The sequence below is a fragment of the Onychostruthus taczanowskii genome, unplaced genomic scaffold (genome assembly GCF_017590055.1).
Source record: "Onychostruthus taczanowskii isolate IOZ18803 unplaced genomic scaffold, ASM1759005v1 scaffold56, whole genome shotgun sequence".
NCBI classification, from domain to species: domain Eukaryota; kingdom Metazoa; phylum Chordata; class Aves; order Passeriformes; family Passeridae; genus Onychostruthus; species Onychostruthus taczanowskii.
In genome coordinates, this window is record NW_024503235.1 from 3331812 (window position 1) to 3357810 (window position 25999).

Sequence of the window (25999 nt, forward strand, 5' to 3'; positions counted from 1 at the left end):
TAAATTTACAAATTGTTTATTTAAAAACCCTTGGAGTAGATATAAAGGAGCTCCTCCTGCTCAAACCCCATCCTACCCATCTGAAACCCCACAGCAATGCCCCATATTTACACTACCAATGTGTACAACGAGCACCTTTGTGTACAGTCTGCACACAGCAGGGACGAACAGGTGAGACCACAAACACCCAGGTGAGTCAGTGACGTGTGGGACACACACATTGAACACAGAGCAACGTTGGAGAGACACCAAAAACTGCAGCTCCCAGTGAGTGGGACTGGTGCTTCTCTCCCTAAACACTGACTTCTTTACTGCTAAACAAAGGACTTGGGTAAGTTTTTATAAAAAGAGAACTTAAATAGTGCAAACTGGTTAAAACATGTCACCCTATCAAAGGTGTTTCTGTCTGACACAAACAAACCCTGGGGAGGGGGCAGAAATAAGGGCTCTAGCTTACAGCCCAGTCACTCCACATCCAGGAGTTTCAGCATCATGTGTGGGAACAGGAAACTAGGGTCACAGTCTCATCACCTGAAATTCCAGGAACTGTTTAACTTCTGTTTCACATTCCCTTGTGATTTCCAGGTGGAATTCCAGTGAAATGCCCACCCCTCAGTCACCGTGAGGCAAATTAAATACCCAAAACATACAAATACATGAGGGTCTTTGCCACATATCTGCCATCTTAGCAGTGATCCAGGTAAATTCTCCTGTCAGAACTCCCAACAGGCAGAGGAATTTGGCAAACTACGGAACAGGACGTGAATCTCTAAGTAACCTTTCAGTCTGTAGCATTTCCAAAGGGCTATAACAAAACAAGTCATAAAAATAATTTTCCAGATGCTGTCTGTGTTTGACATGGTTTGCTGGAAGAGTCTGGCAACATCTGTGGAGGGTTTCCAGCACCAGAGTTTTCACATCCAGGTGCTCTTCGGCTTCTTGGGAGAAAAATAAAAATAAAGCTGTATTTCCTGATATGCAAAACTATCAAACATGAATAACGAGCAAAGCCCTCAAAACAAACTACGGGAACAGACCAGCAACAGAGAAAGGACTTTAAGGCAACAAGAGGCATCAGTGCTGCAATGCTCCGTGTTCACATCCCAGTCCCCTTCAACTGCAAGGAGTTTCCCTCCTCTGCCTCTCCCCAGCTTCCTCCTCATCCGTTAACTGTCAGACTCTTCCTCCTTCTCCTCATCCTCGTCATCGTCCTTTGCGTTGGCCTCGGATTTATCCGAGGATTCGTGGAGCAGGACGTACTCCCTGCTGCTGAAGCCAAACTTGAGCACGTCCTTCTCCTTCAGTTCGTAGTAGCGCTGGGGCTCGATGCGCTGGTTGTTGAGGAAGGTGCCGTTCCCCGAGCCCAGGTCGATGATGTAGGGCCTCACCCTGCGGCCCACGGTGCCGTCAGCTCGGGTGTACTCCACCAGCCTGCAAAAAAAACACTGCTCAGCCACCAGAGACTGCAGATGTGTCCCAAAAGCAGGTGAGAAATCGTGCTCTGCGAGGAGGTGGGCTTGTGCAGTGAATGCTCGTGTCCCAAGGAGAGCAACAAGAAACTGAGAGACAGAGCAGGTGCTGAGAGAGGCTGCATCACTGCCTAAAGCTCTGCTGCTGGAACACAGCAGCTCCTGCACTGGGACAGTGTTGTATTTGCTGGGAAAATGCCCTGACGAAGGCAGGAATGATGAATCTGACTCCATGTGCTCAGAAGGCTAATTTATTACTTTCTAATACTATAGTATATTAAAAAATACTATACTAAAGAATACAGAAAATATACTTACAGAAGGCTAAAAAGATAATAATAAAAACTAGTGACTCTGTCCAGAGCCTTGACACAGCTTGGCACCAATTGGCCAAAAAGTCAAAACAACCCACAGCAGAATCCAATGAAACAATCACCTGTGGGTAAACAATCCCCAAACACATTCCGCACATGAGCACAACACAGGAGAAGCAAATTAGATAAGAATTGTTTTCCTTTTCTCTGAGGCTTCTCAGCTTCCCAGGAGAAAAATCCTAGGCAAAGGGATTTGTTCAGAGAACGTGAATGCCACAGGACAGATGCTCTCCAAGAGAACACTGCTGGCAGGAGCCCCCAGTGCATCAGAGCACAGCTCTGTGAGAGCAAACCAACAAACCTCTCCTTGAAATGCTTTTACAGCCCATCACTGTGGGATTCACATTCTCTGAACAGAGAGAGAGAATTCTCTCCCTCAGGTTTTTTCCTGGAGAAGCAGAGAAAAGAATGATCAAAACAATTCTTATCTCATTTGCTGCTCCTGTGTTTGTGCACAAGTGGAATGCATTATGGAAGAATGTTTATCTGAAGTGATTTGGTAATTGGATTCTGGTGTGTTTTGTTTTCTTGACCAATCTCTGCAAGCTGTGTCCTGATGGTCAGTAAGGAGACAGCCACGAGATTTTGTTGAGTTCTTGTTCAGTTTCAGTTTATATGTAGTGTAATATAGTATAGAATAATACAGTATAATAAAGAATTAATCAGCCTTCTGATATCTGGAGTCAGATGCATCATTCTTCCCTTCAGACGTTGGGGTGGCCCTGCAAATCTGATCCGTCACAGCTGCTGGGTTACTCCAGCCTGGACTCACACCCCACGCCGTGTCCAACCCTGCTGTGTGATTTCTCTGCTTGCTGCTGAATTACAGGAATTTCAGATCTATTTGGCCACTGCTGGGATGAGCTGCAGCAGTCACACATAAATTCCACTTCACATGTGCCAACAGCAAACTCCCATGTAAAAACATGGACTAAACTCACTTTTCTAAAAAAAAACCCAAAACTGCATTATCAAAACCAATTCAAAAATCACCTTAAATTCCTTCAAAGCTCCTCCCACTCTCAAGCTCTCATTGGTACTGGAAGATAGCTTATAACTAGGAGTCTTGTAACTTTTTAACCTATACTTACAAACACGAACTAAACTCACTGTTCTTACTTATGTAAAAAAACCCCAAAAAACTGCACTATCAAAACCAACTCAAAAATCTCATCTTCACTTCCTTCCAAATCCCTCCCACTCCTGAGTCTCACTGGTACTGGAAGACAGCTTATAACTAAGAGTCTTGTAAATTTTTAACCTATACTGTAAAAACGTGAACTAAACTCACCTATGTAAAAAAACAAACTGCATTATCAAAACCAATTAAAAACCCTTAAATTCCTTCCAAACCCCTCCCAGTCCCAGCTCTCACCGACAGCTTATAACTAAGTATAACTTGTAACTTTTTAACCTATACTGTAAAATCGTGAACTAAACTCTTTTCTTACTTATGTAGGAAAAAAAAAAACTCCCTGCATTATCAAAACCTATTCAACAATCATCTTAAATTCCTTCCAAACTCCTCTCAGTCCCAAGCTCTCACTGGTACTGGAAGACAGCTTGGAACTAAGAGTCTTGTAACTTTTTAAACTATACTGTAAAAACGTGAACTAAACTAATTTACCTACGTAAAAAACCAAACTGCATTACCAAAACCAATTCAACCCCCTAAATTCCTTGCAAGCCCCTCCCAGTCCCAAGTCTCACCAGCACTGGAAGATGGCTTATAAGAGTTTTGTAAGTTTTTAACCTATACTCACAAACACAAACTAAACTAACTTTTCTTACTTATGTTAAAAAACCCCAGAAAAACCGCATTACCAAAACCAATTCAAAAATCATCTCAAATTTCTTCCAAGCCCCTCCCACTCCCTGAGCTCTCACTGGTACTGGAAGACAGCTTGTAAGAGTCATATAACCTTTTAACCTATACTGTAAAAACGTGAACTAAACTCACTGTTCTCACTTATGTAACAAAAACCTCCAAATAACTGCATTACCAAAACCAATTCAAAAATCATCTCAAATTCCTTCCAAGCCCCTCCCACTCCCGAGTCTCACCGGTACTGGAAGACGGCGTGCTGCTTGGAGCAGGAGGGGTGGTCGATGGGGATGTCGGCGATGCGGCGGTGCCGGCCCAGCAGGTAGGCGCTCTGCCTGTGGATGTACATCACGGGCAGGAACTCGTCGTTCTTGAAGGGGTACAGCCGCCAGCGCGTCTTGGGGATGCGCGCCTCGGGCGGCTCGCTGTACTTGATCACCACGCCCCGGAAGGTGTTGGTGTCCTCCAGCAGCGCCCCCGACAGCTCGAAGCTCGGCTTCTCCTTGCTGGCGGCGGGTTTGTCTTTGGCTTTGTCCTCCGGCTGCCAGGGCTCCGCGTTGGGCTCGCCGCTGCCCTGGCGGTGCTCTCGCCTCCTCTCGTTGTGCAGCTCCCTCTCCGCCTGCTGCTCGCGCAGGTTCTGCGCGTCCCGCTCGTGGTTTCGAGCTCCCGGCCTGTCGCTGGGGTTCCTCTTCCTGTCCCAGTGCTCCTTGTGCCTGTCCCCGCTCCTGTCCCGCTCCCGCCGCTGCTCCTGCTCTGCCGGGTGCCGCTGCTTCCGCTCCTCGTTGCCCCTGCGGCAGTGATCCTCTCGCTCCTGGGAGGGACAACCGCAATCAAGGAGCAGCACAGCTACCTCGGCCTTTCAGAAAATCCCAGCCCCACACACTGGGGATGCGTGCGTGCGGCTCTGACACCACGTGGAACGCGTTTCCTTGCCAAAGTGCTTGGGTTCCCGCAATTTGCACGGAATAAAGCAGCAGAAACAGTGTAGGCTGCTCTGGGGAAAGGGCACAGCTCGCAGGGACGCCTGAGCTGTGGCACAGGCGAGGCTCCGACAGGAGCTGCAGCCCCGGGTGGCACAGCCTGAGCTGGGCAGCGGGAGCTCCTGACTCGCCCGGATCCTCCCTCTGCTCACGGGACACCACGCGGGGCCCAGTCGGAGCTGACAAATGAAGAGGCGCCCTCTGTACCCGCCATGGCCGAGCCTCCGTGAACCGCGCCCGCCGCGCCCCGCTGTACCGACAGCCCCACTCACCTGCTTCACCCTCACGGCGCCGTGGTGCGGGCTGTGGCTGCGGCTCCTCCTGCCTCGCGGGGAGCGGCTCCTCCTCCCGGACCTGCTCCTCCGCCGGGGCGACCTGGGGAACAACGGGAAGGGTTGAGCGGCGGGGCCGGGCCGAGCGTGAGGCCGAGCGGCTGGGCCTCCCTACCTGCTGCCCGCGCGCGGTCCTGCCGGGCCCCGCCGCTCCTCGCTCGGCGGCGACGGACTGCGACGGGGGCTTCGCCGCTCGGCTTTCACCGCCACCTCCCGCCGCCGTCGCCGCTCTCTCCGCCGCTCCTCCGCCGCTGCCTCCATGGCGCCCGTCCCGACGGAAGTGTCGCTACTTCCGGCCCGCCAGCGCTTCCGCCCGTCGGCCCTTCCGCTCGGGCGTTGCTGCGCCTGCGCGGGGCCGCGCGGTCGCCATGGTGACAGGGCCGCGGCCGCCATGGCGGCGCCGCCGGAGTCGCTGCTGCGGTACTGCCCGCCCGTGCTGGTGTCCCGCCGAGGAGACAGGGCCTCCGCGGGGGTGAGCGCCCACGGGGGCACGCAGCGGGGTACCGCGCTCCGCCGGGGCTGAGCGGGCCGGTGGCCGAGCGTGCCGCGGTGCCCTGGCCGCTCCTACAGCGCTGTCCCGTCGTGTTCCCGCAGGGTCAGGCCCCGCGCAGCGCCGCCGGCTTCTCCTCCACGCCGCAGCCGCAGGAGCTCCTGAACGCCATCCTGCCGCCGCGGTGAGCGGGGCCGGGCCGGGGCCGGCGGGGCCCGCGGGGCGCCCGGTGACTCCGGTAACGGCCGGTGCTTGTCTGGCAGGGAGTGGGAGGAGGCGCAGAAGCTGTGGGTGCAGGAGGTGTCCACCGCGCCCAGCACCCGCCGGGACGTCGTGCAGCTGCAGGAGCAGCTGGACCGGCAGCTGCAGCAGCGGCAGGCGCGGGAGACCGGGCTGTGCCCCGTGCGCCGGGAGCTCTACACGCAGTGCTTCGGTCAGTGCCCGCCGGGCCCGCGGGTCCCGCTCTGGGGACGGCCTGGCGGGACATGCCTGCACCTGGAAAACCTTATATCCTCGTAGTTATCCTCTTAGCTCTTAGCTAAATAAGTTTATTTAGAGTAACTTAAAGCCGTGTGTGTGTTACACGCTCCAGTGACGCTCCCAAAGGGGAGGGTGGCCCGGGTTGGAGAGCAGGATCCTCTGAGGGCTCCCCCATCACTGCAACAAGTCGTGTTTCACGTTTTGAAGTGTTTGCTGTTGCAGCTTTAGGGGATCTGCATCACTGGCATTGCCTGAAGGGCTGCACCACCACTCTGCTTGTACCTGCTGCACTCAATGCTGCGGCTGCAGTGTAACAAAATAATCAGTTATTGCTGTCTCTAGTACATATAATGTGCTAAATGTGGGCCCATTTACCCCAAAGGCCCACATTTACCTTTCCAGGACTCTCTCTATTCCCTCAGAACCCTCTTTATCCTTCTATATAAAAGTTAAAGCTTAAGGCATCACTTCCAGGATTTCATTTCCCCCTCAGTGCCCCATTTACCCTTCCAGAACCCCATTTCTTCTTTGAAAACTGCTTTTACCCTTCCAGGACCCCATTTATTCTCTGATGACCCTCTTTACTCTCCATGACCCTTCAGGGCCCCATTTGCCCTTCCAGAGCCCTATTTTACACCGTCACGTAATAGGAACACTTACTATTAGCAGTCTTAAGCTGCTCCAAGGGAAATACAGGTTTGATATTAGGAAAAAGTTTTTTTATGGAAAGGGTGATAAAGTACTGGAATGGTCTGCCTGGGGAGGTGGCAGAGCCACCATCCCTGGGTGTGTTTAAAAAGAGGTTGGGTGTGGCGCTCAGTGAGGTGTTAGGGCTGAGTTGGAGTTGATGATTTTGAAGGTCTCTTCCAGCCTGGCGATTCTGTGAATTCTGTGTGCGATTCTGTGTGTGATTCTATGTGTGATTCTGTGATTCCATGATTCCATGTGTGATTCTGTGTATGATTCTGTGAGTGATTCAGTGTGTGATTCCATGATTCAGTGTGTGATTCCGTGTATGATTCTGTGTGTGATTCTGTGAGTGATTGGGTGATTCCGTGTGTGATTCCGGATTCCGTGTGTGATTCTGTGAGTGATTCCGTGGGTGATTCCGTGAGTGATGCTATGAGTGATTCCGTGTATGATGCTGTAAGTGATTCTGTGTGTGATTCCATGTGTGATTCCGTGTGTGATTCCGTGTGTGATTCTGTGAGTGATTCTGTGTGTGATTCTGTGAGTGATTCCATGAGTGATTCAGTGTGTGATTCCATGATTCCGTATGTGATTCCGTGTATGATTCTGTGAGTGATTCTGTGTGCAATTGGGTGATTCAGTGATTCCGTGTGTGATTCCGTGAGTGATTCTGTGTGTGATTCTGTGTGCGATTGGGTGATTCCGTGTGTGATTCCGTGTGTGATTCCGTGAGTGATTCCGTGAGTGACTCCGTGTGATTCTCTGTGTGATTCCGCGTCCCTGGCTGTGTGGCACAGTGGGTGGGTGAGTGTCAGCACAACAGTTCCCCAGCCGGGTAAACAGTGACATAGACTCCATGCATTTTACAGAAGGCTGATAATTTCTTAAGAAACCCATTACTTTTTTATACCCTACTTTACCACAGGCAGACCTAATTGATCCTTTACTTAAAACACCATCACCACTGCCTAATTAAGAAGCCCCCCCTTTGGCAAACACGTCTCCATAACCCATCCCACAAATCAGCTGCAGCAAGTCAAGATAAGAATCATTTCTCATTCTTTATGACTCCTCAGCCTTCCCCAGAAGGATATCTAGGACAGCTGTCTCTCTCCCAGTCTCCCTGTTCCTCCCAGCGGCCAGAGAGCCGTTGCCTGGTTCTCCCGCAGCCGCAGGCAGAGGCACTGCAGGCTGCGTTGCTCCCTTGCAGACGAGCTGATCCGGCAGAGCACGGTGAGCTGCGCGGAGCGGGGGCTGCTGCTGCTGCGCGTGCGGGACGAGCTGCGCCTGACGCTCTCGGCCTACCAGGCGCTCTACGAGAGCAGCGTGGCCTTCGGCGTGCGCAAGGCGCTGCAGGCCGAGCAGGGCAAGGCCCACCTGGAGAAAAGGGTGAGGAAGCCTGTGGCGGGGGCTCCCGGGATGAGACTGGAATCTTGACTTCATGTTTCAGAAGGTTGATTTATTATACCTGCAGAAAAGGGTCTAAAGGCCACGGGCTGTAAGCTTGTTTCCTTTCCCATAGTCTGCACAGTTTAAAGCAAAGAGTTTTAGAGTTTAAAATACAGAAAAAATAAAAATAGTTACAAAAGTAAAAAAAAAGAAATTAAAATGTAATACTTAAAATGTAAGGCTTAAAATGTAAAATGCGAGTTTGTGTATTATAACATGATTAACTAAGTTTACAGTGTAACATAAATCTAGAAGATAAAATATTTAAAGATTAAGTAAAAAATATGTTTTATTAATTAAAAATATGTTTTATTAAATAATAATTAATAATTAGTAAATTAATAATATAGTAATTATAATTAATAAATATCACTTTTATTTATTAATAAATCTTTTAAAAGTCTTATAACTAAGAGCCTTGTAACGTTTCAACCTATACTGTAAAAACATGAACTAAATGCACTAATTTGGTAATTCCAAACCTCCAAACCTTCATTTGCTAATTCCAAACCTCCACCTTCCACCCTGACACCTTCCTGTTCGCCTTGCAGTGCTTAAGTCAAGTTTGTGTTGTGGTGGTAATTTTATCAGAAGATCCTTCTTTGATAGTGTTTAGAGAATTTCTGCTCTTTAAATCTTTAGGAGGCTTTTTTAAAGCTTCCAATTGTACAACGGATTCTAAATAATTACATTAAAAACATAGTCCACTCTCTCTGCTCGCCATGTATGAACTATGATACTGAATTTCTCTCTCTTTTACTGTTGAAAACAATGCAAAATCATAGTTTAATTAGTCCTAGTATCCCAATTAATATAATACAATTATTTTACTGAAACCTGTTATCTTTTTTCAAGTCTTCACTGAAAATTAAAGTGAGACAACGTGAGTGATGCCTTGGGGCCCCGTGACGGAGCTTTCTGCACGTGAAAATAGCAAATTTTATATCCTTAAACTTACTGCTTCCGTTTCCACAGGAGGGCAGCAAAGACCACGAAAGTCCTCGGGCTTAGCTGCACTTCTGGAGCTGATTGTGCAGCTTTAAAGACTGCACCACACACCACTTTGTCCTGATGCCTTAAATTTCAGCTCTGGTATTTTTCAGATTCTGCACTGCATTAGTATATAACTCTGAACTTCATACAGAGTGTTAGGAAGCTCTCTTCACAGTTTAGTTAGACAAAACAGTCATTTTTCCTGAGAACATCATTATAGCTTCAGGCCCAAAAAGTATGAACAGCAAATTGAGGAGAGCAAACTGGGAGGATGTGACCTCATAACCTGAAGCTGTAATTGGACAATTAACCCCATATGGAAATGGACCAATACTTATAAAAGTGTGAAAACTCTTGACCTGTGGTGCATTTTGGGTGTAGCCACGACCAGGCTCTTGTACTGCCCAAGATGTATCCTTTGAAGGGCTTTTAATAAAACCTCCTTCATTCCTTTAACTCTGTCTAGCCTCTGTTCTAGGTAGCCTCTCAAGGTATCAGTCCTGTCTGAACTGAAAACTGACTGTTTGCCAACAAAACTTGAGACATCTGTACTCTTTTCCAAGATTGCAGAGCTGGAAGAGGAAAAGGAGGCGCTGGAAAAACAAGTGAGTGAAGAGAAAGCGAAATGTGAGGCCATTGAAAGGCAAGAAACCGAACGGCGAGAAATAGAAGAGAAGAAACACAGCGAAGAGGTTCTGTTCCTCAAACGGACAAACCAGCAGCTGAAGGTCAGTAAAAAGCCAGAATTCCAAATACTAGTGGTAAAATTCTCATTAAAACCATTAAAGCCCTAGTAACACAACACACCATTTAACATTAATATTACCCAAGAACAACTGTGCAGAGACTGGATAATTATTTGTGCTTGTGGCTTTGGGGAGAACAGAGCTTCTGCTCTGTACTTTGTTTTTAAAAGGAAAAAAAAAATCCCACATCTTTTGAGTAAGGAAAGAATGTCACCCTGAACAGCATCAAATGTTTCTGGCTACAGCTAAAAACATTTCCCTTAGAGCAAGCTGCTTTTCCTGCAGATCCTACTTTTTAACTCGCATTTTCAGACTGCCTTGGAATGTTTTAGGACACAAAATCTTAGATCAGATGCATGTTGCCCCTGAATCCAATCCTTCCTTGAAGTACCTGTGCTTGACCAGCTGTGTGTGCCACTGCTGAGGGTTACTGTAGCTGCTCCCATCCACTGGCATCAAATTTTCTCAGTAATCACAAAACTTGCTGTTCCCAGCTACTCCTGTCCCAGAGTCAGTTCACGTTCCAAATGCTAGAGAGCCAAATACTTAATTTAGCTCACATAGTCCAGCTTCAAATCAGAGAATTCAGACCACTGTTTCAACAGCTTTTATTTAATTTCCCCCTCGATGCTTCACATTCTAAACAGAGTGTCTCATCGTACAGAGCCAAGGCCAGCTCTCTTCTCCTCAGAATGCAACAAGTGTGCATGCCAGGAACGACAAACTAATTTATAAAACATGTAGCAATGGAATTGCTGGGGAACAAACCTGGCCTGGCTCTGCTGGCAGCAGCACAGCATCCCTCAGCTCCTTGCTGTGAACATCCAACAGAAAATTTAGCCCTTCACAGCACTGAGGGTTTATTTTTTAGGTTAGGAAATCTAATTTGTCTCACTGTCTCATTTGTTTTTCAGGCCCAACTTGAATGCATCATTACAGCAAAGAATTAATTGTTTTGTTGTCCTCAAGGCAGGCTCAGAAGAGCTGTCAGAGCAAGAAGCTTGCAATTAGTGACAAAGATTTGTCTTCCTAAAATGATCTTGAGTTTTCACTTACCAGTAACAGCAGGCAGTGTAACTGTGTTCTTTCTTTCTCTCTTGAAGAGCTGAAATTCAAGAGCTCCATTAATTACTGCTCCCTCCTTCAGAGCCATCTTAGCAGTCAGCTCTTTGAACAGTGAACTTGCCTGTTGGTACTGTGCTAATGACCTTCAAAGCAATAACTAATAAACATTTTTAAATGCAAACATCTCTGACATTAATTTGGAAATGTTGTAGAAGATTCAGAAACAATATAGAAGTGCCTACAAGAAAAGTAAGTCACATGTACCAAGAAAGAAATGGCAGCTCACTCTTGGGACAGGTGTCTTGGGGGCATTTCCTTGAGTACCTGCAAGCTGCTGTCAGCTGTACGTGGAAATCCCTTGTCAGAACCATCAGCAGTAACTGAGCCCAGGCAACACCAGAGCTCTGGGTGTGATTGTTCCTGGTGAAATGAAGGGGGACAATGGCAGTCACAGATTCACTTCTCAATGGAAGCAAATTAAATTCCTGCTTGAGGTACCTCTGTGAGCAGCTGGTTACACAGAAGGTGAACAAGGGAAAGAGAATTCCCTGTAACCATGTGAAAACCCCATAAAGCCAGTTTCCAGAACAAACCCACCCAAACCCCACCACTGAGCAACACTGGAATAGCTGTTTGGCTACTGCAGTGTTTGCTGGCCTGGGACAGCGATGTGGAAATACCATCAGCTCCAACTGCACAAAGAACTTTCAGATGATGCAGAAACAAAGAGAGAGATGCTGCTCCTGGGGCCAGGACAGACCGGTCACACTGGGCTTTGAACAGGAACCGCAAGTTTTATAGTAAAAAAAGCCACCGCATACTAGAGCTGTTTTATGTAAAATTTAATAGAATAAGCAGCTATTGCTTATGTTTGTATTTTTTCTGCTTTGATCTTTGTCCCTCCAAGCCAGTTTTTTTCTTGTTCTTATTCTTATTTTTCACGTTGTGAGTTTCATAATACCGGACTCCGACTTTCTTGGAGCGCTGCTGCCTCTCGGCTCGTCTCCTCTGCAAACACAAAACACATTAGCAAATCCCCAGCATCCAGAGCCTCAGTGTCTGCAACTCTCCAATGGTGTTCACTTTGCATTCCACACACGTTAAGTAAAATAAATAATTTCAAACAAAATGTTACTGATGTGACTCTATACAGAACCCACCCTCCGTGGTCTTACGAGAGTAAGCTCTGCTCCAGTCTTTGCAGCAAGATACAAGAATCAATCTGGTGTGCACAGTCAGGTAAGAGGGGGGTGACAGAAGCTGTCACAGAACATTCATAACACAATTCAGTTTTCATTCCCCTTCTGCTCATGCCCAAGTCTCAAAGCTCTTTGGTGACAACAGGCTCTTTAGTGATATCGCCAAGGATAAAAAAGCCAGCTTATTTCCCTGCTCAGCTGTACCACAGGAAAGCACACTTACTTCTTTGGATGTGAGCTTCTTACAAGGCTGTTTACCCAACTGGTCATCATCATCATCATCATTTTCCTCTTCTTCCTTCTTCTTTCTTTTCTTCTCTATGCTGCCTGCAAACAGCAGAGATACACACTTGGTATCTTCCAGAACACTCATTAGTTTGAAGACCTTCAGGCTGAGGTCACCATTTCAACTCCTTGAGCAACACATTCCCTTGGCTGTATTTAAGAACTTCTACCAAAACAACATGAATGTTCCTCACAAGGGAATCACAGCTATTACAGTGAAAACTGCTCTCGAGAAGCAGGTTGCTCCAGCCCCATCCAAGTCCAGGAGAATTCCACAGTCCTGTCAGGACAGGGCTCTGCCACCTGATTGTGCCTTTACTCAAACTGACTACAACAACTGAAGCCTTGGTAAAAACCTACAGCCTGAAGTATCTCTGCTTTTATAACATCCCAAACCCCATCCACTCCTTCCTGTAACACCCAGGGCTGCTCTGGCTGCAGCCTGCCAGGAGCCCAGGCTGCTGGAACACGAAACTTGCCTTCACTGGATCTTCCCTCACTGAGAGGGACATCTCCCATCACACAGACAGCTGTTCCACAGGAAGGCTACACCAGGTGAGCAGCAGCCCTTGGGACAGCTAAAGGGAGATTTAAGTAGTTTTAGGGGAAAAGATCTTGCATGCAGGATCCAGTGGATGCTTCTCCCCTTAACGCTATTTTTTTTCCTCTGGCTCATAGGATTTCCAAATGTAGATTAAGAACATCTACTAATCTTGTTTTACCTCTGTCTTCAGTTTCTTTGGGTTCTTCATCCTTCTGCATGTATTTTGCAAACACTGTGTCACTCAGTCTCTTGGGGATTCTATGGAAGATAAAACCAGCAATAAAAGATTGTTGTTACACAAACAGTGACCACCTCTGAGAAGCCATCAGACTCCAGCAGATCCCAGTCCCCTGTCAGCATCAAAGCCAGTCTCTGCAGCAGGATATTGCAATACCCTTGCTGCTGGAGTTACTGTGCTTGTGTGCTATATGAGAGAGAAAATCTAGCACTTAAACATTGAAATCTCTCTCCTCACAAGGCTGGTGGGTGAGCTTTGCTAAAACTGGGCCTGCTGTATGGGCCAGGATTCACTGCACAGGCATATCCATTGGGATTACCCAACATAAGGAGATCCAAGGATGCAGTACTGCTGCCCACATAACCAAGATAATGCTAACTCTAATCCATAGTTTAGGAGGCAGCTTTCCAAAAGTGAGAACATTTTAAATTTGCTGGTAAATAGCAGCTCTTGGAATAATCTTTCAAAAACAAACTGCTACTTGACCCAATTCCCAACCCTTACAGCTAAGCCAGATAAACTGTGGCAATTTATGTGTGTCAAGCAAGTCAGAAATGGAGTCAATCTACAGCAGAGCCTCATCAACCCTTTCCCCCCTGCAATGTATTGGGCAGATTCAGGTACCTTATTGCTGAGAATCTCTTGGCCTTGGCTTTATCCAAAAATTTTCTGTATTTTGCAATCTTGTCCTCCAAAGCCTTAAGAACTGCTTTAGAGCTCTCCTGGACACCTGGTGCAGCCACCTGCAATTCCTCCTCTCCTGGATCCTGATGTTCCTCATTCTCCTCTTCCTCCTCCTCCATTCCTCCTCCTCCTCCTGCTCCTCCTCTCCAGATGAATCATCGTCTGCGTCATCAAAACCTGGCACATCCACAGGAACCAGGTCTTCTTCTGAGAACTGAGGTGCCACGTTAATCCTGCCGAAGTTCTGCCGAATGTGGGACATGAGCTGGCTGATTTCGGTGTTTGTGTTGTTCCCCTCTTCTGCTGGCTCCACATCTGGTGCCACCAACTCAGGGACATTCTCCTCAGTCTTATCTTGGCTGGATGTCACAGCTGCTTCCAACACAGGAGGCTGCAAGGAAAAGCAAGATGTATTATCCCCAAAGCCTGTCCCACTATCTTCAGGATCAACTTCCATTTTCTGTTGTTAGAAAAAGCCTAAGATAACAACATAATTTCTGACATTTCTGGTAGTAATGACTCAGACATCTCTGTGAAGAGCACTGCTACCTGGTCCTCACCAAACTCAGGTGTCACCTGAAGGACCATGCTTGGGCAGAGCCTGGGACATGCACTGCCCAAGGTCCATGGCACTCTGGGAAAAGCAGCAGTGAACACCATCAGGAAAATCAAGTATGTGGAAAGAGGAGGCACAAGCATCACATTCTTACCTGGGGACCTGGTTGACCTGCTTGATCTGGTTCTGCAAATGGTGGCATCACAAAGAAAGGGATTCTGCCCCTCTGCCAGTCATTGAGAACCATCTTGCTCACAGTCTGCAAGTCAGGCTCACCACCCTGAGAAAAACAGAACAGTTTATGTCCATGTTTGACACACAGCCCCCCCATGCCTCGTGAGCAACAGAAACATTTCCCATGTTCAGAACAGGCCACAGGCTCTTCCAGCCCTCAAATACAGGAAGCTGGCACACCTTTAGCAGTTTTCCAGTCCTAGCAGCAAGTTTCTCAAGGAAGTCTTCTGTATCTGTCCAGCAATCAATTTTGTATGTCTTCCTGATGTACTCTGCTTTGGCTCTTTCCAGCACAGCACCAATATGGTCTTCAGGGCTCTTAATCTTCTCAACTTGAACCTGAAAAACCACAGCAGAGGATCAGCAGAGGATCAACCCTCCGAGACCATCACAGTGCCAACAAGCAAAGGCTTCCAGCACCCAGTGCAGACACATACCACTCCCTTCAGCACAATGTCTGTCTCTGAGTCTCCTGATGGATAAACCACCCCAGGGCAGTCGATGAGAAAGATCCGCCGCATCAAGGTGATGTACTGCCACACCTGGAAGAGATCAGCAGCTCCCCATCAGCACCTGCACACAGGCCTTGCTTCATTTTTGAAGACCAATCAGAGAAACAAAGCCTGACCCAGCATTTGGATCAGGAGAGCACAGACAGGGAGTGAGGGCAGCTGAGCTTCCCACCACAGCCCTGCAGTATGACAGTGTGGGAATTGGGGAATGCTGCCTCAGAGCAGGGACTGTCCATGAGCCCCTCCTCAGGGTCACACAACCTGTGCAGGTCAGTGCAGAACCTGACAAGGTCAGCAGGCTGATTTCACATGACCACATTTGTATCTTTAACACTGGGCTGTTCCTACCTTTGTTTCCCCTGCAATGGGGGCCACGCTGCAGACCTTCTTGGAGCGTAGGGTATTGATCACTGAGCTCTTGCCAACGTTGGGGTAACCAATGAATCCCACACTGATCTGCTTCTTGTCAGAGTGTAACTGGTGAGAAATAACAGATCCTTTTATATCTTGGAGTGAGGGACAGAATTACCACTGCAGTTCTGAACCCCGAACGCTAACAAAGCAAAAGACCACACACAGTAACCCCCCAAACCAACCACAGATCCCCAAAATTGTTTTGTACCTTTCCAAACTGCCTTAGGAGCTGTATGAAAGCACCTTTGCCGAATGGGTTTGTGAGGCTGGCGTGGAAAGCCAGTGTTGGATACTCCTGGGAAAGGACAGCAACCCAGCGCTTCTGGAGAGGCAAAGGGGACTGGGTTAGAGACTGGGGCTGGACAGTGACACTGTGAGCTCAGAGAGGAGGACACAGCATCTGCACTGGGCTCACAACTGCAACTGGCCATGAACATTGCTAGGGAAGAACCTTTGAAGCACTTCCCCAGCCCAACAGCTAAAAGCCCTGAGTATTGTTTGTATTAAAGACAAACAATTTCCCAAAAACGCCTTCACTGCTAGCTAAAACTCATTAGTTTAATGACATAAAGCAAACCAGCTGGGGTGGATATGGATCCTAGGCAGACTAACATTTAGCACACTCTGGAGACAACAGCTGAACTGTTAAATCCAGACAGAGGAAGTAGGGAATTTGTGGCTGGCGTGTGTTGCTCAACATGGCCAAACTTGGACAGATTTACATGGTAATTGTTACTTTTACTGCAGGCAAGCAGAGAACTCCCAGCGCCCCAGCTGCAGTACGCCCTTCCAGAGCAGCATGGGGACTGGCACAGAGCTGCAGCACAGCCACAGCAGGAACAAAGAAGGTCCACAGAAGAAGAGTAACAGGCAGGACTGTGCTTACAGTGGCCCAGGTAGGAATGAGATCACATTTGTTCAGGACAAAAATGAGATGTTTCCACTTCTTCTCCTTTTTAAGGTAGGATTCCACATGAGGAGAGCGAGTGCCCATGGGATCTCGGGCATCAAGAACTTGAACAACAACATCTGATGAGTCAATCACCTGAAAAATAATAAAAAAAAACACATAAGTAATGGATTTTGCAGAAAGCAAGATATCTGTACCTCCCAATTGAAAACTAGTCATATTTGAAACTACATCATTAATTAAAAAACCTTGTATCCTTCACAAACTGCTAGTTCCCCACAGATTGTAAAGTTCAGACTAACATCCATGGATGCTCTACTCCCTCCTCTCCTAAATCCCCTCCAAATTCAGCCTGGACAGCTGAATGACTTTTACCTGTTCTTATGCACCAGGGAAAGAAAACACTACACCCAAATGGGAAAACTAAAGTGCTGCAGCACACAAACCCCCAGTGTTCATCCTCCATCAGCAACAACTCCCTTCTACCATTTCATAATGGATCAGGGTACAAAGGATGTTTTCTGGACCAATATGAAACACACAACCAAGCAGGAACCTGCTGTTAGTCCATGAAGCAACTACAGCAGGGAGCTGTCATTTTATGACTTGTTTCAAGCCAAGTGAATTTGTTTCACAGCTTTTTCCTGCAGTTTTGGCAGCCTCTTACTGAAATCTGTTTTGCTCAACCATTCTCAGTGCTTTTAGTTCCAAATGAAAAGGTTTTAAGCTACATTCAGAAATTCAGAGCAAAAAGTCAAGCAATTTCACACCTAAGAGTCACTGAGAACACACAAACTGCTCATACCACCCCGATTCACTCCGTCTCCATCTCTCTGGCAGCCATGGTGGCTCATGGAGAATTGAGGGTCAGAGCTCTCCCAAGATGACCCCATCCACATGCCAGATGTTTTCAGCCTAAAGAAACTTAAGGGAACATGACTCTTTTACTTGTGGTGAAGACCCAGGAATCCAAGAGAAACTTACACCTTCGCTCTGCCAGTCCTCTTCTAGATCATGTATCTTAACAATGTTTGTTCCTGCAGGACAAGAGCTCAAGAATCAAGCTCAGTCAGGCAGAGATTTAGAAATTAAAATCTACTCTTTTTGTTTTTCTCATTGTTGCTGTACAGGATCTCAATGCTCTGCTGAAGCCCCTAACTGTGTAAAGGCTGACAGATGTGACTGCTGCAAACTCCAAGTGCCATTTACCTTGTAGAGCTCACCCCAGATTCTTTTGGACTGTCCTTTCTTAAAGATCTCCTCTTGTGCTTCATCCCTAGAAGACATCACCAGAAACATCAGCAACCACAGATACAGGATCAGGATCTTTTTCTCTTCTCTTAAGCCATTTACAGACAAAAGAGGGGACAAAGCCCAAGTAACAGTTGGTATTTAGCCAAAATCCCACATTCAGCTAATCTCCTTTTCCTTCCTCCTCACACAAGTAACAGCATTGATGGAGGTACCAGATCCTTCTTTAAAAACAAGGCTGGCCTTTCATACATGTATACAAGGAATCATTTTTCCTTTCCAGTCACCTTACACCAGTGTCCTCTGTCACCAGGTCTCGGTCCTTGCCCTGGTCATAAGATTCTGACGAGGCCTCAGCATTCTCCACCAGAGACTGCACATCACTTGCAGACAGAGTTGGTCTTTTCCTTTGTGATTTGGGGCCAAACGTTGTTTCAAATGTTTCTGTGTCAAGAATGTGAACTCTGGAGGTCTGAGAAAAAACAGGTTGGTAAAAAAAAACAAACTCCAAGCACTATTTTTTCCCATCTCTCGTGACACACAGGAAGGAGCCCCAAGCTCAACACAGCCCTGGCAGCCTCTAACAAGTGACAGACACTTCCTTAACAATGTTTGAGTTTTCCAGCTCAAGCTTTGAGAAACACAAGAGTGGATACTTAATAAGCAACAAAACATTCTGCACTTGCCAACGAACCATGCTTCAGTTCTTCCACCATAAATGGTGTCAAATGCAATTACAACCACCGTGATGAAAATTCAGCTGCTATCTTTGATCATTGCTTGTTTTTCTAACAAGAGCACAAATCTCGCCAAATTCTCAGATTTTTGTCAGGCATAATTACAATCAAAACTAGATTTTAAAGCTTGCAATGAAAGCCAGCTTGTCTTGGAACAGCAATCAATCCATGGCTGAAAGCAGCAATTTGTTTTTGTAATGCATGTTTTAACACAACCTTTTCCCTAATTTAAATAACATTCTTATGACATGAACTTACAAAGTTTCCATATGACAAAAGAGCTACCAATAGCCCAAAATAATTGTTTAGACACCCTCAAAAAATGGCATTAACTAAAACTTGATGTTCTAGAAATGAAGGCTGAGTGAACAAGAATTTCTGAGACAGGATAAAACACATGTGTTGCAGTTCAAATTCATCATGTGAGTGTCTGCAGGGCGCAGCAGCCTCAGGAAAGGCCCAGGAGCTGTCAGAGGCATCAGAACTTCAGCTGGCACACAAACCTACCAGACATCAGATCATAACAGGACAGTATCAGAACCTAGCACAGAAGGCTTTGGGCTGGAAAAGACCCTAAGGTCCATCCAGTGCCACCCCTGCCATGGCAGGGACACCTTCCACTGTCCCAGGCTGCTCCCAGCCCTGTCCAGCCTGGCCTTGGGCACTGCCAGGGATCCAGGGGCAGCCACAGCTGCTCTGGGCACCAGTGCCAGGGCCTTACACCCTCACAGGGAAGAATTTTTGGGGTAATTTCCTATCGGAAAATGAGAATTTTTATTAAATAATCTTTGCCCCTACACTTGATGGCCACAGGGGATCAGAACCATCCTTCCCCAAGGAACCCACTACAGCTGCCCCTTCCAGAAGCCAGTATTTCCCAGCCAGAGCAGGGACAGCTCAGCTGTTGCCAGGTGTGCACACAGTGCACAGTCAGTGACACCCACATGAGGTTTGATGCGATCGTAGAACAGGGACATGGGCAGCTTCTTCTGCTTCATGATCACCCTGTAAGGATCCTTCATCACAGTCTCCATCTCCTCCTGGAATTTCTGGAGGGATGATTGCTTGATCACACGAGTATTTCCTGAGGGTGAGAAACAAACATCACACCTGGCCATTCCTGATCTCAACTGCTCCAACTGGGGAACTAATAAAACATGAACTTTCCATCTAGGAACAAAACACCAGTGAAAACCCAAAGGGTTTTACTTGAGACCAAGCCTAAATAAGCAGCCAATCCCTTTCTTTCCCACCATTTATAGGAAATTTTTTAAGTATCTCTAGGACATTTAACAGGCATACATATGGGCAAACCTTGGAGGAAAATAGAGGAGCCAAAATAACCATCCTTAGGGGAGTGTGTGGAAAACAAAGCCCCAAAGCCCAGGTACAGGCAAGGGGTGACAAGGATGCCTTAGGATTTTGGCTTTTGTATTTTTTATCTATTTGTAATCCTGCAGTTCTTTAGTGCGTAACTCCAAACTCCACACACTGTGTGAGCTGCTGCTTTCCCATTTTGGGCAGACAACAATTCCTCTCCAGGCCTGGCAATCAAGGACACCTCACTGCCTCAGGCCTGAGAGATTGAAACAAAAGTGAGTTGGGGGGAGCAAACTTGGGGTCAATGACTTCATTAGCTGAAGCTGGAATTGGAAGATGAACTCCCAATATGCAAATGGCCCAAAGTTATAAAAGTGTGAAACCTGTGACCCATTGTCCATTTTGGGTGCAGCCCCTGGGGGCTTTGTCTGCTCTAAATGCACCTGAAGGCCTTCAATAAATAGAACTGCTTTTTATTGCCTTAATTTTGTCTGGCCTCTGTTTTTAGGTAGCCCCACAAGGCATCAACAGCAGCAGGGGCCCTTCACCTTCCCACACAGCTCTCAGACCACCATTCTGAAACAAACACCTTGCAACACACTAAGTTCAATAATTTTGAAGCTTGCTGAGTCTGGGAGTTGGACAAAACTCACCAAACCATTTGATATTTGGTTCCACTCTTGCGACAGTGCCTGGTGCCACAGTTGACTGAAACTGCAGAGGTTTGATCACTTTGCCACGTTTGTTCCTAAGGGACAAATGAAGCCATGTCAGTGCACAAAGGGCAGAGGGGCCCTTCCCCTGCAGTGGTGGATGCTGCTGTGCCCTCCATGGGGTGAGTTAGCCCAACCCTGAGTGCAGCCATGGCAGTCACAGCCCCTGGTCTCACTCCAGCCTGGCCAGACCCTCCCTGCAGCTGCTTGTGGCAGCCCAGCAGGGCTCCTGGGGCTGCAAAAGGCACCAGTGCTGCTTTCTGGCAAATCCCACTGTGCTCTCTCACAAAGCCTTTTAACCAGCTCTGCAGGACTCACACACACAGATCTGCAAGGTGAGACCTGGTTTGAACTCAGCAATATCTCAAAATCCCTCCTCCCTGTCTGCTCTCCAAAGAGTAGGAAATTTGGAAATTTGAATTTGGCAAAAGAAACCAAACAAGCTGATGTGAAACAGGGCTCTGAGAAGTGCCATGGCACAGACACAGGGGTGCTGCTCCCCTGCCATGGATCTCTGTGGAGATGCTGAGGGGAGCTGAGGCTCTTCAGGGGTTTTGGGGGAGCTTTTGAGCTGTGCTGCTCTGGGAAATTCAGGAATTCTGGGGGGTTTGGATCTCTCCAGCAGATGCATCAAGGGTTTCCCAGCTGTATCCCTGGTGCATCACTGGGCTGGGCTGCTGAGAGCTCAGGATCAGGCTCAGGATCAAGCAAGCCTGATATCAGGCTCTGGATTAGGCTCAGGATCAGGCCTGGGATCGGGCTCAGGATGAGGCTCAGGATCAATCTTGGGATCAGGATCAAGCCTGGGATCAGGCTTGGGATCAGGATCAAGCCTGGGACCAGGCTTGGGATCAGGATCAAGCCTGGGATCAGGCTCAGGATTGGAATCAGGCCTGGGATCAGGCTCAGGCTCCCCAACTCACAGGGTTACAGAGCCCACCACAGAGCAACTTAGAAAGTTTCCATATGACAAAAGAACTACCAACAGCCCAAAATAATGGTTTAGACACCCTAAAAAATGGCATTAACTAAAACTTGATGTTCTAGAAATGAAGGCTGAGTGAACAAGAATTTCTGAGACAGGATAAAACACATGTGTTGCAGTTCAAATTCATCATGTGAGTGTCTGCAGGGCGCAGCAGCCTCAGGAAAGGCCCAGGAGCTGTCAGAGGCATCAGAACTTCAGCTGGCACACAAACCTACCAGACATCAGATCATAACAGGACAGAATCAGAACCTAGCACAGAAGGCTTTGGGCTGGAAAGGACCCTAAGGTCCATCCAGTGCCACCCCTGCCATGGCAGGGACACCTTCCACTGTCCCAGGCTGCTCCCAGCCCTGTCCAGCCTGGCCTTGGGCACTGCCAGGGATCCAGGGGCAGCCACAGCTGCTCTGGGCACCAGTGCCAGGGCCTTACACTCTCACAGGGAAGAATTTTTGGGGTAATTTCCTACTGGAAAACGAGAATTTTTATTAAATAACGTATCTTTCCTTCCCAGCACCAGCCCCGAGGCGTTCTGTGGCCCGCCCGTGGCGCGGCCCTGCCCGGCCGGCACCGGGAACGCGGCCGGGCTCACCTGCGCTCCTTCTGCCGGTACATGTTGAGCCGCCGGATGGTCGCTCGGTCCCGCATGTTGTTCCCTCCCTCGCCCCCGACGCGATCTGCGGAGACAAGAGAACATCAGCCCCGGTTCGGTTCGGTTCGGTTCGGCCCGCTGCGCTCCAGCCCGCCCGGCCCGCGGCCCCGCCCGTACCGGGGTTGGTGCTGGCGCGGGAGGGGTTGATGGAGCAGCGGCCCTTGTAGCGCGGCTTCACCATGGTGCCGGTGCCGGTATCGGTGTCGGGACAGGCCCGGAGCGCTCGGACACGCGCACGGCACTTCCGGCGCGCAGCAGAGCCTGACGCACTTCCGGGAGCTACAGCGCGGCGGCGCGCGCGGCGGCGCAGGCGCAGTCGGCACCTCCGGGCCCGGTTGCCACGGCGACGCGCGGGCTCGGCCTGCCCGGCCTCGGGGTCCCTTGGTGTCCCTTGGTGTCCCTTGGTGTCCCCCTCGTGCCCCTGCGCTCCGTGTCACTGCGCTCCGTGTCCCTGCCCGTCTCCGGAGTGGCGGTGCCCGCCCGGAGCGCCGCGGTCTGGCCGGGTCCGGCCCGGGGCCGCGGGGTGGTTGGAAGGCCCGGCGGGGGCGCTGGCACGGGAGCCCCCATTGTTTGGGAAGTGCTGTTTGTGCAGTGACACGTCATGGGGATCGTTCGGGAGAGCGGCAGGAACGCTCCCTGCGTCTCGCTGATGGATGGGGGTGGATGGTGGGACACTGGGGTGGCTGGTGGGACACTGGGGCTGTTTGTGGGACGCTGGGACAGCCAAAGGGACACTGGGGCTGCTCGTGGGACACTGGAGCAGTAAGAGTGGCACTGGGACAGTCAGAGGGGCACTGGGACAGCCAGAAGGGCACTGGGACAGTCAGAGGGGCACTGGGACAGCCAGAGGGGCACTGGGACAGCCAGAGGGGCACTGGGACAGTCAGAGGGACAGCCAGAGGGGCACTGGGACAGTCAGAGGGACACAGGGACAGCCAGAGGGACACTGGGACAGCCAGAAGGCACTGGGACAGCCAGAGGGGCACTGGGACAGCCAAAGGAACACTGGGACATCCAGAAGGGCACTGGAGCAGTCAGAGGGGCACAGGGACAGCCAGAGGGACACTGGGACAGCCAGAGGGACACAGGGACAGCCAGAAGGGCACTGGAGCAGTCAGAGGGGCACAGGGACAGCCAGAGGGACACAGGGACAGCCAAAGGGACACAGGGACAGTCAGAGGGGCACAGGGACAGCCAGAGGGACACTGGGACAGCCAGAGGGGCACAGGGACAGTCAGAGGGACACAGGGACAGCCAAAGGGACACAGGGACAGCCAGAGGGACACAGGGACAGTCAGAGGGACACAGGGACAGCCAAAGGGACACTGGGACACCCAGAGGGACACAGGGACAGCCAGAGGGGCACAGGGACAGCCAGAGGGGCACAGGGACAGCCAGAGGGACACTGCTGCAGCAGACACTCGAGCACCAGGCAGTGCAGATGGGTGTTTACATGGAAAAGGGGCTGCTCTTTCTGGGTTACTGGCAAAGAATTTTAAAAATTAGCAATAACAACACTGCGTGTTTTTGTGTGCGGGTAAAGAATTGCGTGGATGGTGCGTTAACAGATGAAATCTGTGCAAGGTCTGCATCCAAAGGCCACATTCCTGTTACTGCCAGATTGTAACAGCAGTTTGAAAGCTCCTCACCTAGGGGAAATGAACAAAGCTGAACTCAAACAGTGTTAATTGATAGCAGAGCTTGGGCCAGGGCCAAGCTCAGCACCTTGGGGAATACTTGCCCAAAACACAGCTCTGGCCCATCCTTCCCAAACGCTTATTAGCAGCAGAGCGTTCCCAGCCAGTGCAATGTCCTTCTGGTGCTGCTAATGCTCCTTTAAACCCAGAACAATAACAGAGCTGCTGGGATTTTGTTCTTCTAATGATTTTCAGCGTTTTGCTGTGAGGTGTAGAGTCCCTGCTGTACAAGGGAGCCACGATGAGTCAGGCCTTGGGACATGTTTTGTAAGACTGAGTCTGGAGTTGGAGGCTGTTTGGCTTAAGCCTACACGTTCTGGTTTTTCTCTTAATAGAATTATCTGTGCCTTGGGCATTGAAAAAGTGCACATTGATGTGGCTATAAAAAATCAATTCCAAATTGTAGATAATTGTTTAAGCTATCAGACTCGAGGCTCATGCAGAAGAGTTTTCCCGGGACAAGTGTGTTTTCTATTAGAGTCGATATCAATCTGTCAGAAGAGCCTTTTGATTTTCAAAATTTTAGACTAAATAGTTGAGTAATACTTTTGCTCTGCTGTCCCCAACTCTTTCTTCCTTTCCCTTAAGAAAACTCCCTCTTTATTGTTAGCAAGAGATCTTGGGGAGCAGCCAGGAAGTCGCCGTCTCTTTCTGTGAGGGAACAGACCCAGCCGGCTTCGGGCAGGAGGCTGTGGCAGGAGAGCTTGTCTTGGGGATGCCCCGGAGTTGGGTGCTGAATTCCCAGGTTGGCAGCGTTGGTGGGAGGGCTCAGACCCCTTACCCAGCCCTTGGGGTGGGCTGTGAGCCTGGATTTGTGTCATAAGAAAAGATCCTGCTGATAACGTGCGGGACCTGCTTTCAAACTGGCACCTCTCACACATCCCCTGACCCAAATTCCTGCACTGGGGCCAGCAGTTGAACTTGCAGCATCCCTGAGGCTGCAGCTGCTTATTGTGTATCTGATAACGTGCAAGTCGGATATTTTGCTCCACTAAACTGATGTTTTGTTGCTCCATGACTCACAGCTTTTCCTTTGCTGTTGATACATCCTCCCATTTCAATATTTAGCTTTTTCTCATTCTGTCCTGGCCACGTTCATGTCCTGGCCACAACCAGCCTGGACAACAGGGTCACAGATCGTTGTCCATCGCCTCTGCTACGTGGCCTCAGCTCCTCTGCCTGACCAGGGCTGAAATGAAATAATTTTGAGTTTTATGTGGCCTCATCTTTGTCAAATCCCAGTGAATGTGGTTACATGATGCCATCGGAATGACTCATTCCCATAATTACATATGTTCTGAGGGGTTATTCCCATTGTATTATTAAAAACTAGTGATGTTGGATTTTTGGCAGGCACTGTCTTCCTCGTATGATCTACAGATTTTGTCAATTAAATGAAGGAAAAGTAGATTTCCAAGAGTTCAGAACAAGACCAGACTTGCATTTGCAGCCCTTTTTCAGTGTGGCACTGAGCTCCCCTGTTTCATTTACAGGATAAAGCAGCCTCAGCCATCTCCCTCTATTGCAGCACTTCCCTGCAGAGCACAAGTGGATTTTGTAGCTCATCTTCTAAATCACAGCAGAAGATCTTGTAGGCAGTTTATCAGCACAGCTCAGTTCCTCAGGCATGGCTTCCCAGGGACTCAGGAGCAGGAGCAGGAGGGAGGGCTCCTTGGCAAAAGGTTCCAGGTGTGACAGGAAAGACAAAATGATCCTGAACTGTTGCTTTGAATATGGAGTTTCCAAAATGGTGACTGGAACAACAGAGGAACACGGGAGGGAGGAGAAAACTGAAGTCAAGAAAAAAGGCAGAAAGGTGTAAGAGGGCTTTGAGAGCCCAGGCTGAGCTGTGGCAGCAGGGTCCAGCCCTGGGAGCCCGTGGGGGGTCAGAGCTGGGCTGCAGAGCCCTGGGCTTCACCCTGGGAACATCTGCCAGCACTGCAGATCCAGCAGGCACCCGTGCTCTGGGAGATAAAGCAGCTAAAGAGGAATGTTTCCCCCTGGTTTGATTTGTCAGTCAGGAAAAGTAACTTCTGGCCTTATGGGCTGGGCTCCTCTGTGGCCCTGTCTGCCTCTAAACCAGCATTTTACCTCAGGCTGGAAATTACAATATACCACCCACCTGGCTGCCTCTCTTTTCCTGTTCTTCAAAAATCCTGGAAATTCCAGCAAGCA

At 48.9% G+C, this 25999-nt stretch overlaps 3 protein-coding genes across 3 annotated transcripts; 1 reads left to right on the forward strand and 2 right to left on the reverse strand.

Annotated features, from left to right (window-relative positions):
• Positions 1-1041: 1041 nt before the first annotated feature.
• Positions 1042-5388, reverse strand: SNIP1 (Smad nuclear interacting protein 1). Its single transcript, XM_041417664.1, has 4 exons — positions 5096-5388; positions 4921-5023; positions 3908-4479; positions 1042-1431 (listed from the first exon to the last, which is right to left on the reverse strand). The coding sequence occupies exons 1-4, from the start codon at positions 5371-5373 to the stop codon at positions 1167-1169; spliced, it is 1218 nt and encodes a 405-aa protein (XP_041273598.1). The 5' UTR covers positions 5374-5388; the 3' UTR covers positions 1042-1166.
• Positions 5372-10937, forward strand: DNALI1 (dynein axonemal light intermediate chain 1). Its single transcript, XM_041417315.1, has 6 exons — positions 5372-5452; positions 5575-5654; positions 5734-5903; positions 7851-8029; positions 9646-9810; positions 10932-10937. Exons 1-6 carry the CDS (start codon positions 5372-5374, stop codon positions 10935-10937), a joined length of 681 nt encoding a protein of 226 aa, XP_041273249.1.
• Positions 10938-11720: 783 nt separating this feature from the next.
• GNL2 (G protein nucleolar 2) lies at positions 11721-22383 on the reverse strand. Its single transcript, XM_041417663.1, is given in 17 exon segments — positions 11721-11901; positions 12316-12419; positions 13100-13179; positions 13784-13959; positions 13962-14234; positions 14554-14679; positions 14814-14972; positions 15071-15175; positions 15494-15622; positions 15768-15881; positions 16446-16604; positions 17679-17745; positions 18008-18192; positions 19402-19541; positions 20431-20525; positions 22068-22152; positions 22245-22383. Coding segments are annotated over 17 exon segments (2211 nt in total). The 5' UTR covers positions 22309-22383; the 3' UTR covers positions 11721-11751.
• Positions 22384-25999: the final 3616 nt, after the last annotated feature.

Excerpts from the sequence above, each read along its gene's own strand:
- DNALI1 (XM_041417315.1), top strand. The coding sequence starts at position 5,372 with ATGGCGGCGCCGCCGGAGTCGCTGCTGCGGTACTGCCCGCCCGTGCTG. Across the intron at positions 5,453-5,574 it reads GAGACAGGGCCTCCGCGGGG|GGTCAGGCCCCGCGCAGCGC; the intron begins GTGAGCGCCCAC and ends GTGTTCCCGCAG. Across the intron at positions 5,904-7,850 it reads GCTCTACACGCAGTGCTTCG|ACGAGCTGATCCGGCAGAGC; the intron begins GTCAGTGCCCGC and ends GCTCCCTTGCAG.
- SNIP1 (XM_041417664.1), bottom strand. The coding sequence starts at position 5,373 with ATGGCGGCCGCGGCCCTGTCACCATGGCGACCGCGCGGCCCCGCGCAG. Across the intron at positions 5,024-5,095 it reads GGACCGCGCGCGGGCAGCAG|GTCGCCCCGGCGGAGGAGCA; the intron begins GTAGGGAGGCCC and ends GTTGTTCCCCAG. Across the intron at positions 1,432-3,907 it reads CACGCCGTCTTCCAGTACCG|GCTGGTGGAGTACACCCGAG; the intron begins GTGAGACTCGGG and ends TTTTTTTTGCAG.